Consider the following 13,112-nt stretch of genomic DNA (forward strand, 5'->3'; position numbering starts at 1 on the left):
ATTAGTTTAAAATACTTTATCATGTGCCATAGAAGGATAAGCCTAGTCTATTTTAAAAATCATGTTTTCACTTAACATTCTTCATATAAGCCTGCTCTAGACCTACTAACTGCTCTCAACAGCTCTAGCGGAAGGGCATTTTTCCCTAACCTACTTTGCTTCATCTTGTCTCTCCAACTCATTTATCCATTTGTTGCATTTACCATAACTGTGGGAAGTTCTAATGCCATTTGACTGCACCTACCAAGAGAAATATGTATGACAAGGACCCTGCTATTGACACAGCATGTGAATAAGTCCAGCCTCATTTAAGTTTTTCTCAAAGCTAAAAAAATTCCATAATACGGTACCAGCTTTTTTTGATCCCCAAAAGATGTTTTTTTTTACCTCTCCTAATCAAAATTTGCTTCAAATTCGGTTGGTTATTATGAATGACAGTGTGGCCCTACAGCAATCTCTTTGCTGCCTCTTCATTTTTGATGTTTATAATGTACTATATTTTCTTTCCCATCCTCCTTTGTCATTTGTGGTTCCTAATACCTTTCTCTCGTTTTGTACTTCCACACTGTCTTTCCAATAAGACTTTATCTTCTTACCATATTCTTCCTCAAATCATTTTCTCCCCTTCCATCCTTTTCTTTTTCCTTTTGTTTTCTTTTCTTGCCATTCTGTTTGTTTTCTTGGACTAAGGATACCCAGAAGTAGAGTATATTAAATTGCCAGGTACCCATCACTTAGCTTAAACAGTCATTAACGTGTTCCCAATCTTGTTTCATGTATTCCTTCACCTTTATTTTCTTTAAATAATTAGCCCCAGTCAGATAAGATATCATCCCTCCAAGGAATACTTTAGTATGTATTTCTGGTAGACACTTTTTTTTAATATAACTCCATGCCATGATTGCACCTAACAAAGTTAACAGCAATTCTTTGATTCCTTCTAATGCCAGTCTATATTTCAAACTTCCCTGAACATGTCTTCTCCTGTTTGGAATTCAAATGAGGTCTACACATTACATCTGACATCTCTTATGTCTCCTATTTCTCTCTTAATGTTTTTTAAACCAGACCTAGATCTCTATTTATTTTTCCCCTCTCCAGTGTATATGATATCGTGCTTCTGTGGCTAGATTCTCATTTTGAAAAGCCAGTATGATTTTCTAGTTTCTCATTTCGGATTCAGTTTAATCCTCCTTTAACAAACTAACCTGCCATTGTAATATTTGAAAAAACTAGGAAAAGATGCATCATATGAGACTTACTTTAAAAACAATAAAGTTAGCTGAAAATACAGAAGAAGCTTTCTATTTCAAAGATTCAAATGGTTAGTATTCTTTGATAACTTCTGTTCCTGAAAAGTTATGTGTAAAGTTAAGTTACATAATGAAATTCTATATATTTAGTGATATTTGTATACTCTTATAAGGAGAAGGTAAAAGACACATGAATGTTTTTGAGAATCATATTAGGTGATACAATTTGAATACTGGCTTTGAACCAACTTGAATACGTAGGAGTTATCCCTTTTCCCCTAGGAAGAAGAACTGATTAGACTTTGTCTTCTTGGAAAACCAAAACGTTATTCCTTGTGAGGAACAGTGCTAAAGGACCAGACTTCAACACTGAATAGGATCTTAATAAATTGCCAATAGCCATATTTAAAATATTTTCTAAATATAAAAATTCTATGCTTAGACCAAGTCCAAGCTTAGAGCCCACCCCTATCACCTTTACTCAACAGCTGAGTACAAGGTTATCAGTGACTACTTCCTCTGTTATGTTTCTCAAATTCCCAAAGAGTAAAGGGGATACTGTGTTAGCCATTCCCTCTTCCAAAGGGATATGATCGTCAGGAACTAGTGTTCATTGGAAGGGAGATCCAAATGTCCTTCAGTCCTAAGGCTAGGACAGCAGAAGCAGTGGAGCAATAGACAGGTATTCATATTTTCTCCTATAAATATTGTCAGCAACAGACACCAACATATACACCTGGATGTGTTTACCCTAAAAACTAACTAAGGCCCTCAGTGGGGAGCTATATTATTCACTCAGTAGCAGTCTCTTTTGTCACATCCAGAATTAGAGAAAAAATGAGTATTACAGGTAAAGGAACTTTGTTGCAGAGGCCAAAGAAACCAATTTGTACCTTACCTCACTGATTTTATAATATTGAAAATCAAATGTTATTTGCTTAGAAAGGAAAGGCACTTTTAGTAAATAGCATATTGTTCCTTGAAATACAGTTGTTGAAAACTGAAGAAATGACTTCCAATAAAGGTCTTTAAGTCTTTTTTCCTTATATGTTTACACATAGCTCAAAATTTTATGTGTAACAGCAATTTTTTGAGGCTAATGGAAAACTGTTGAAAAAAAAATGTTGGGAGAATATAAAACTTGGTATAATTTACTGTAAAGAAAAATCACAAAATGGAAAACATATTTAAACTTCTCTTTCACGGATACATTATTTCAAATTTGAAATTCTAGAAGTCTGATCAGGATGTTGGGCTCCTTGTTCTCAAACATGAACCTAACATAGTCGTAATCTTCAGAGTGCAGTGCTTGATATTTATGGCAAAGAGCTTTTTCATAGAATATTACAGAAACTCTTCATAGTATGTGTTTAATAGACCAGTTTGGTTTGGCATCAACTTGACATAAACTTTTGGTTATCCAAAGCCCTTAATTGCTTTGAAGTAAAAGCCCAGTGCTGTTCTTTTTTATTAAAATCATGTTTTTTCCTGTTATTGTGGTCTATTTTGGAAGACTGAGTTGTGATTTTTGCATATGTTCTACATAATGCCTCATTAGCAAAAAATCTTGTATCATTTACAAGTAGCCTGAATGTCTGTGTTGTTTTGAACAAAAATCCATATTAAAATTTAAACAATATAAAAATGCACATTTTCTGCTTATTAAAAAGTCCGTCTTAAATTAAATGCAAAGCAGTAACCAGTGAACACATGTATGTGAACATTAAAATCAGAATGATTTTACCTTTTATTGGCTTTTTCAACTCCAAAAATATTTATACTCTTACCAAATGTGTAACTAGTTTGTACTAAGTGGTTTTTTTAGTAAATGTTAGGGTGTTTACCTTCTTAATTAAAAATCATGTAAGTTCCACAATATCCCAGTGGAGGAAATTTAACCTATAAATGTTCCAGACACTCTGATTTACCCTCTTCCCTTTGGTTGACAGCAGACTGTCAAATCTTAAAACAGAAAGTCCTTTTGCAGCCATGCAATGTAAGAAACAGCTTGGCCTTAAGGAGTCCATCTTTCCCTTCTAGGCACACAGCGGATTACTTCCTGGTACTCTTAATTTCTTCCCCAGCTTTTTATTTTGAAAAATTGCGCACCAACAGAAAAGTTGCAAGAATAGTAGTCTGAACGTTCACATACCTTTCACCTCTTTGTATCTTTGTGAATGACAGAAGTCTATTCTGTATTTGGCATTCATGTACTTTTCCCACTTCTCTGTCCTCTCTCCCTTCCTCCCACCGCCTCCCTCCATCTGAGATTTAGACACGTGTATCATTTCGCCTTCTGTACACTTCTAAGTATCTTCTAGGAACAAAGACATCCTCCTGCATAACCACGGTATGGCTGTCATACTCAAGACACCTAACAATACAATAACATCAATACTGTTATACAGTCCATCTTCAAATTTCCCAATTGTATCCCTGATAGCTGTTTTTTTGTTTTGTTTTTTCCCAATAGCTGGTTTTGGTTTGTTTTGCTTTGTTTTGATCTAGTATCCAATTAGGGGTCATGTATTTAATTGTCGTGTCTTTTAGGTTTCCTTTATTCCAGAGTGGTTCCCCATTTCCAGCCCATTGATAGTTGTTTGCAGAATGCCCCTCAATTTGTATTTGTCTGATTGCCCGGCCCCCTAATTTAGAGGGCACATCTGGTCCTTGGATGGAAGGGTAACTGGGGCCAAGGATAACCATGCACACATTATTATTACACAGGCAGGTGATCTGTCATTTTTTAAAAAATATATCCACCAAGCTTTTGCTGTTGTTTTAAATACCTTATAATTTGCCCAGTAGAAAGTATCACACTCAAATATCATTTCTCTTCTCCCTGTGTTTTTTAATATTAATATAATCTATCTTTCTGGGATATCAGCTTGACATTTTCTCAGCACTTAATATGAACCACACAAATTGTCACAATTTGTAGTAACTGGTATATTAGGACATACTTGAGAGTGGAGACACAGCTAGAACTAGGAATATCTCTGAGAAGGGAAACAGCCTAAAAGAATGGAAGAAGTGGGGATCCCTGGGTGGCTCAGTGGTTTGGTGCCTGCCTTCAGCCCCGAGTGTGATCCTGGAGTCCCAGGATCGAGTCCTGCGTCGGGCTCCCTGCATGGAGCCTGCTTCTCCTTCTACCTATGCCTCTGCCTCTCCCTCTCTCTCTCTCTCTCTCTCTCTCTCATGAATAAATAAATAAAATCTTTAAAATAAAAAAAAATTAAAAATTAAAGAATGGGAAGAAGTGATCTCTTAAGATTGGATTTGACTGGCAGCTCTCTCATGTAAGAACTCTGGCCAAATTCTTTACTTTGCTCATAAGCCTTGGTTAGCTACATCAGCTATAAAGTAAAAAGAATGAAACATGTAAGTTGTTCCCTACCTTTTAAGCAGCACACTTTCATCCCCTAGGGACCTCATGTTTGAAAGATTTTTGTCTACTAAGTAAGTGGTATGTATTTTAATCAATTTTCTGAGTTTTTTTCTTTGGTTTATCAAAAACCTGTATCATGCCAGTGGTTGCTTCTGATAATTGTGAAGTAACTTACATCATTGGACTGACTTGGTATAATTCTAGCAAAAAATAAAAATACAAAACCTTCACCTTGGCAACTTAATTGCTGGTAAACCAACATTCTCCATTGGGCTTTTGGATATATTGAATGGAATTCTCAGATTGCCACTGCTAGTTGGAATCTATTAAATTTGATCTGCAAAATGATCCCTTTAAGAAAATCAGCCAGGATTTCGGTTCTTCCTGTCTCCAACTAGTCCTTGGGAGTGCCCGCTCCATTTTCATAAGAGAGTGATTCTGTGCATTTAGAGTGCTTGACAAAACTGTTTCTCTCCATTCCTCGTGGGTGTTGTGAGTAAGAAAATATTGAGCTCTGATTTATATTTTGATTCACCATCACAAGAAAGGTATGATCCAGAGGCAAATAAATATACACAGACAAATGTTTTCCCTTATGCAATCTTAGGGAGCATTATTTTCACCTATGAACTCAGGTAGCAGTTTTGAGCAAAAACCATTACCTTTCAAATAGACTTTCCTCAGCTATTTAGTGAAGCTTGTTCCATTTAATTTACCAGCAACCTTCTGTAATCTTACTCAGTAGTGTTACCTTGCTAGTGACTGTTACCTGTGTACCCCTAGTAAAAGCTATGGATAACCTACATTTCTTTTAACAATATGCTTACAGAATGTCTTCCATTGTTTAAAAAAAAAATACAGTAGACATGTTTTAATCCTAAAGTTGTCTTCAACCTTATCCCCCAAATTTAGTCAGCTTAAAACTATGATTCAGAGAGAGCCTCTCCATTCTGTCATAAATATTTTACTCAACTACTTTCCAGAATCTCATAGCCTAGCTTCTGTATTCTACAGCCTTCTCTTCTAAATGGTGTTAAATATCATAACATTTTTGCCTCAAAAAAATCAAAAGGCTTTCTTTAGCATTCTTTGCTGGTACAAAGAGTGAAATGGTGACGAGGGTTGGGGGACAGGGTAGGGTGAGAGAGCTGTGTGCCTGGGGAGTAAAGTATAAGATACTTTCACTGAAGGAAAGATTTTTGCTTCTTAAGATTTCATATTAGACTATACATTACATAGCTCCTCTGAAAGTTTTTCCTTCTCCAGTGTATCTGAGGTTTTAAGTTTCTGGATTTATTATGGCACCCAGTAGCAAAGCTGGAGTCAAGTGTTTTCAAGGCTTCCATTAGAAATTCCTTTTTCAGAGTTTATTGCTTGACTGTTTCCAATTATATGAGGGAAACTTGGCACATAGGTTGTTGAACTGGATTACTTTTTTCAACATAAAATCTAATTTATTTCAGTTTGTTTTTAATCTAGAGATGGGTCAACAACTCTTCCAATAGTTTTAGAAGATTTGATCATAATTCTAAATAATAGGTCTATAAAGAAAACAAGAGAAAGAAAAGAAACTGCATTTTCCAACTTAATTGTCCAAGGTTTTTTGCAAAATCCTTGTTGAAAAATTTGAGAAATTTATTTTTACAAAGCACATAATTAGACTGCTTGATATCTGTTTGCAGATCATTTCACCATGTGTAATGCAGCATGTATGAATTGTTGCATGACTGTCAGAGTTCATCTGAATGTTTTTTACCATGGATCGTTCTTTCTGTTAGAATGTTGTCATCCTGAAGATGTGATGTTCCCATCACAGTGCATGAAAGAGAGCAAGAAAGTATGGTGTGGCAGTCACTTAAAATACTGCTTATAAAATTAACTCCATGTCTGTTCTTCAAAGGAAACCAACCTGAGGACCTCCTCCTAGTACAGAGGTCAGGACAAGCCTCTAAGCACCGACTCTAGCCCCCTCTTGCCTCCATCATCCTCACAATCCTTGTCAGCTTTTTGTGACATTCCTTTCCCTTCTTTTCCTCTCAATCTCCCCCTGTATTTTTTTTTTATCATATTTCATTGGCCTATGAAAGATGCTGAGTCACTTGTCAGGTTTGAGACAATTTTCCATTGTATGTCTTCCTACAGGCCAGGTCACACTTATCACATTGTTGATTTTGATCTTCTGTTTAGGACTTTCAGCTAAGCAGCCAGCCTCTTCTTCCCACCATGACCCTCAAAAATGTCTAATCATAGGGGCACCTGGGTGGCACAGTCAGTTAAGCATCCAACTCTTGGTTTCAGCTCAAGTTGTGATCTCAGGTTTATGAGATTGAGATTGAGCCTGTGTCGGGCTCCATGCTCAGCTCAGAGTCCTCTTCAAGTTCTCTCTCCCTAAGCCTCTCGCACTTGTATGCTCTTTTTCTCTCTCTCTCTCAAATAAATAAATCTTTGTTAAAAATCTAATCATAACAATGACTCTTACAGATAAAGCCCCTAAAAACTGACACTTGAAAATAATCATTAAAGACTTGCAGGTGTTGCAAGAGTACTCTTAAGCAAACTGACTTTTTATTTAAAGGACCACATTATTATTGTTGTTTTCTAACTCTACTAAAGTTGCATTTGTATCCACCTGTTGGGCATTATTAGCATAAGATACGAAGTCACTTTTCTTGGCAATATTTTGAAAAGTTTAATCTTCAAGGAGGTAAGGAAAATATTCAAGCAAACATCCACCACTTAAAACACACTAAAAAGTTTTTGAAAGATGTTTACCATCCTTTGCCTTACAGAGAAAATTCAAAATTAAAACCTATTATTTCTATAACCTTGTGTGGCTGAATGAGTTATTGGTGCTTAATTGTTTGTTTTTATCGTTAAGTAATTGTTACTCAAACATATATAAATGTATATCTATTTTTCTTGAAAATACTAAATGTTTAAAAACAAGAAAATATCGGAGATGACTGAAAACGTAAGAAAAGATTTGAAATTATTTGAATAGTTCAATCCTGCCATATCAATGACTGTCAGTCACCATTGAGTGGTCAAACCAAGTAATTCTGGAGAAAACAGATTGTTATATTTTGGTTTCTAATTATGAAAAAGTGAATATCTTCTTCATTTGATTTATGTAAAATATGTTTTCCCTTCATATTATAATATTTTTAGTGAATAAAGAGCATGCTATGGGGAAGAATAGAGAGTGTACTGCAGAATGTGTGCTCAGAACTACTAGATAACGTGTTTTAGACACATAATTATTTTAACATTGTGTTAAGACTGTATCCTGGGTAAGATCCAGGTTCTTGGACTTGTTTATCTTCTGTGTGAGGACAACTAACTGTCCGATGCCAAAATACAATGAACTTTCAAATATCAAAGAGGAAAATTAAGTATTTCAAGTCCTCAGCTGGTTTACAGATGTGTGAGCTTTGTAGTCCATTTTCTGGTTCCAGTAGGGCATTGTGACAATTTTTCCAATATGTGTACACTAGATAAGTTTTGGAAGTAAAATTACTTATGTGAAATCCTGACATAATTTTCTGATTTTAAAATTTTTTATGTTTATTTTTTTAAAGAAATGAAGTTTTAAAACTGAGCTTCACAATTTCGAAAATACTTTTTTGAATGTAAAACGTATTAAATTAAGGAGTCTTTCTCTGTCAGGAAAGTAAATGCCTTTTGAAAACGGGTATTCATTTAGATCTGTGATTAACCTTTAACAAGATCTTCCTGTTAAATTCTACATTTGCTTTAATCTCAGTAGGAAAAATACAAACTAGTATTGCAGCATATAGAGTTTCTATATACCCTGTGGACGTTAAATGATCTCTTACAGCTAAAGGCACATCTGCAACATATTTAAATGCCAGCTTTGGGCATTATTAGTATAAAATGCTAAGTCACTTTTTTGGGAAATATTTTGAAAAGTTGAAACTCCAGGAGGAAACTCCAATAAATGGTAATCTTATGATACCATTTGTTTCGAGGGAGTGGTAGGAAGATGAGTGGCTGTCTTGCATATTTTTCTCTTAGGGAAAAGTAGTATGATCGTCCTTAAAATAAGTATGAAGTTTGGGGGGTGGAACCATTACTGTGCTATAGACTGATGTCCTTTTACTCTTTCAGGACGCTGTAAAATGGTTTTAAGTGCATATTGTAAGTTGTTATAGGGGTGATACAAGTCATCAAATTTGAATCTCCCTTCAAACTCTGAGAATATATGAGTTTAACAAAGTTCAAGAACAGTGAGTGGTTGGCATTAAATAATCTATCCTAAGTGTATAGTGAACTAAAAACCTTGGTGATTGATATGCAAGTATGTAAATTTTTCCTAGGTAATGTTTCAATGAAAAATTGTGATTCCACCACAGATTTTTTTCCTTTTGCCTTGCATTTTTTACTTTGTCTCTTTTTTTCTTAAACACATCGTTGAAGGTCAAACATTCGGGACAATGTAGAAATGATTAAGCTTCATAAACAACTAGTGGAGAAAAGCAACGCTCTTTCAGTAATGGAAGGAAAATTTATTCAGCTTCAAGAGGTAATGTGATCATTTATTTTATTATGGTGATGCATAGATACAAATGTATCTATGTGTATACCTAGTATATACAGAGATATACTATCAAAAATAGTGTTTAAGTTGTATTTTTTAAATAGAATGGTCCTAACACTAGAAAGTTATTTTTAAAGATGCTCTTTTTATTCTTAAATGTGTATAACTTCATATGTTACTTGTAATTTATAACTTAATAACTAAAGAAATAACTGCTTGGACTTTTCTTAAATACCTGTCTTCTTAAAATAATAGACGTCATAAATTATTTCATGCCAAGAAAATGTATTTTTGACTCCTTTTATCTGTAATTATATGGGCACATAGCACTGAAGGTTTAAATGCATTTGCATCTATCTTCAGTTATAAGCACTTAAGAGATATCCAAGATAGACCAACTTATAAATACATCAGTAATCAGGTTTTGTTCAATCTTTCTTTGGTGTGGTGTTTTGTTTTGTCACTATCTACCATTATCACAAAATATTTGAGTGCCCATCATGTCAGCTATCAGTCTACTTATTTTAAATCTTAACCATTTTTGTTGACAATACTCAGGACTCTTCATCCCCATGGCTGCCTTAGGATTGTGGCCCCACAGAAATATGCCATCAGAAGGCTCCTATTTATTGGCACTGCATAATTAACATAGATTCTGGAATTAATGAACTCCAAAACATTCCAGATGAGCAGAATTCATATTAAGCAGTACTTTAAAGTACTGAGACAAGGAAAGCAGTAAATTGATGGGCAGCATAGGGTGATCTGAAGCTTAAATTTACTATTGAATTAGATAAATATTTTTAAAATGTGTTTTGGTTAGTGTTTTCCCTCCTGCACAAACCTCCTTAAATGTGAAGTAGTAACTGCCGTCCATATAAATATGAGGGTTTATGAAAGAGAGAAGATGAATTGGAGAGTAGAGACGATAGCACTATCTGCCCAAAGATAGAAGAGGGAGATTAAGAAAACACAGAGCTGAGGGCCATTTCTAACATTGAGAATTAGGAAAGGAAATAAAGACTGAGCTTACATTCTTTTGTCACTTTCACCTTTTTGACTTCCATTTAACAGTGCTGCCAAGTATTTGTTCAAATACCAACTATGACAAGCGACTGCAATACACAGGTTCCTCTTGGGGATTGGTATTGCGTAAAGAAAGATTTGAAAAGTTCAGACCAACATCTTTAGCAAATGAGGCAGGAGGCCCAGGAAAAGCTGGTTAAAGATAGCATGCTATAATATAATCCAAGATTAACAAAAACTTGACTCAAGTTACTCAGTAGCAATGTTTCTTTTAAATGATTGGAGAGGGCAGCCTGGGTGGCTCAACGGTTTAGTGCTGCCTTCAGCCCAGGGTATGATCCTGGAGACCCGGGATTGAATCCCATGTCGGGCTCCCTGCATGGAGCCTGCTTCTCCCTCTGCCTGTGTCTGTGCCTCTCTCTGTGTCTCTCATGAATAAATAAATAAAATCTTTTAAAAAAATAAAAAAATAAATGATTGGAGAACTTCTGTAGAATGTTAAGTGATATTAATTAGCAGATGAGCCATTTCATATTATGGTCTTTTGGTCTCTCTGTAAAGACTTTAATATGATCATCTTTTTATTTATTAAAAAAAGTATTGGCATTTAAGAATATAAATTTGAATGTAAAACATTCATAAATGCCATTTTAAAAATTAAGGAATTGGGATGCCTAGCTGGTTCGGTCGTTGGAGCATGCTACCCTTGATCTCAGAGTAGTGAGTTCAAGCCCCATATTGGGCATAGAGATTACTTATAAATAAATAAATAAATAAATAAAATTTTGTTTCTAAAAATTAAGACGACTTTAGTAATTATTTTTACTGAATTGAAAATTTCAATCTAGTTGTATTAAAATAACCCTCTCTTAGGCTGTTTATGTGCTGTGGTGACAAATCCTTTCAAGTTTGATTATCTATGGTTAACATTTCTTTTGACCCATGTGGCAGCATTCTTAGACAGCATGTCCAACCATTGTAACCACAGCAGAAAGGAAAAAAATTGCTTAAACTAATTTACTCACCGGTTGCTAATCAACCAGTCAAAAACTAGGAGGAAATAAAGGACAAAACGTTTTCTTTATGTGACTCTGTGCTAAGATAACCCTATATTTTTTCCTAATTATACACTTAGGTCAATAGTGTCTCCATGGACAAGAAGCACATATATATTGTTTATGAGGTGAAAAATAATCTGTATATTGTGAACTTTAGGAGTAAATTCACTTACAAAATTGTAATTACTTACTAAACACGGAATCCAAAAATAATTTTGAAAAGATTTTCTTTTTGTTTTTTAGAAGCAAAGAAGTCTCCGGATCAGCCATGATGCCTTGATGGCAAACGGAGATGAGCTAAATATGCAACTCAAAGAGCAACGTTTAAAATGCTGCAGTCTTGAGAAACAGTTACATTCCATGACATTTTCTGAAAGAAGAATAGAAGAGGTAAGCTTCCAAGAGTTTATTAGCCATTCCTTGTATTAAAACTTCTCTGTCACTGTTTCAATAAAGTAAAATAGAGACATTTTAAAAATATGTTTACTTGAAGATCCTAAACTACATACATGGTGCTTTGAGCACAGCAAATATAGTCATGCCAATTCAGTGCCTAAAAATACTTGCAAATGTGCTGATACCCACTGTTTACCTAATGGATTGACTCTTGAGGAAAAAGAAAACACGACTTCCCAGTGGAACTTAACTTTCTCTGCCTCAACATCTGATTAGCCATTTGAGATACCAAGACCACGTTCGAGGACACATCTGTTTCTGAGGAGAGGGATAGTCTGTCGTGCAACATCAGCAATTTTGTGAAATTATTTCATTTTATTTCTAGGAAGTTATTTGAAAACTCATCTTTCTATTCTCGTTGCTACTCATGTCTCCAAGCTAGCACAGTCTCTTCCTGTAGTCTGTTAAACTTGTCCTGAAAGAGAATGGCAATGAAATAAATAAGATGCCTACATTCTGCTCTTATCTTGAAAGAATCCTTACTGTGTCTCAAACTAGCATCAAAAGAGAATTACGAACATAGAAATGAATTTTGAGAGTCTCTCACCCACAGGAAAACATTGTAACTACAAAATATACTGGTGAATAAAACTTAAACATGAATGCTAGAAATAAATACAGAAAGCTACTTTTTAGTTGTAAAGCTATAATGATTATCCTGAGTTTATTTCTAAAAATATTCATTAGGGTAAAACAGGATATATGATTCATTAGATGTGCTACTGATTCTTTGTACATTCATTGCACATTAGATGGCTAGCAAACATAAAAAATTGTGTCTTGAGAGTAAATTGTGATTGACAAGATTTGTTTGAGTCATGAACCAAAAGAAAAGTTAATCCTTTAATTTTTTATGGGCAATTGGAAATTAATACAAAAATGAATGTATTGATAGAATTCATCAGGGAGGAAAGTAAAAAATATTATGTTTCTCAGACTTCATAGCAAACTTTTAACACATTCTTTATTGAGATTTGACACGTGTCACCATAAAGCAATGCATACATTTCTGCTAAATTAAAACAGAAATATTAATTTCATGTTTACTTAACAACTTGGAAAAAATCAATGCTAAATTAAATACAGAAAATATAAGTTGACTAGTTAGCAACTGCAATTTAGAAATAAAGATGGAAACATGTTAGCCTCCCCTCATGTTATTTTATCCCCGTGTGGTTTTATTTGATAATCACCTAATGTGTCATTTTCTTTTCATTTTAGCTGCAGGATAGAATTAATGATTTAGAAAAGGAACGGGAACTTTTAAAGGAAAACTATGATAAACTTTATAACAGGTAAATCATGAATACATGCGTTTTCTCATACCCTTGTTTGAGATCTTTTATATCAAAGCAGTAGATGTCAGAATGTCT

General features: G+C 34.5%; 1 protein-coding gene across 2 annotated transcripts in view; it reads left to right on the forward strand.

Moving 5' to 3' along the window:
- RPGRIP1L (RPGRIP1 like) overlaps positions 1-13,112 on the forward strand; it is a 95,484-nt gene that overhangs the window by 14,064 nt on the left and 68,308 nt on the right. For both annotated transcript variants that reach the window (XR_012000063.1, XM_026011763.2), the window contains exons 7-9: positions 9,079-9,184; positions 11,527-11,673; positions 12,961-13,034. Coding sequence is in view for 1 of the 2 variants with exons in the window: in XM_026011763.2 (XP_025867548.2) it covers positions 9,079-9,184; positions 11,527-11,673; positions 12,961-13,034 (327 nt within the window). In the remaining variant the exon portion in view is untranslated. The remainder of the gene's footprint in view (positions 1-9,078; positions 9,185-11,526; positions 11,674-12,960; positions 13,035-13,112) is intronic.

Source organism: Vulpes vulpes, chromosome 2, assembly GCF_048418805.1.
Source record: "Vulpes vulpes isolate BD-2025 chromosome 2, VulVul3, whole genome shotgun sequence".
Classification (NCBI taxonomy): domain Eukaryota; kingdom Metazoa; phylum Chordata; class Mammalia; order Carnivora; family Canidae; genus Vulpes; species Vulpes vulpes.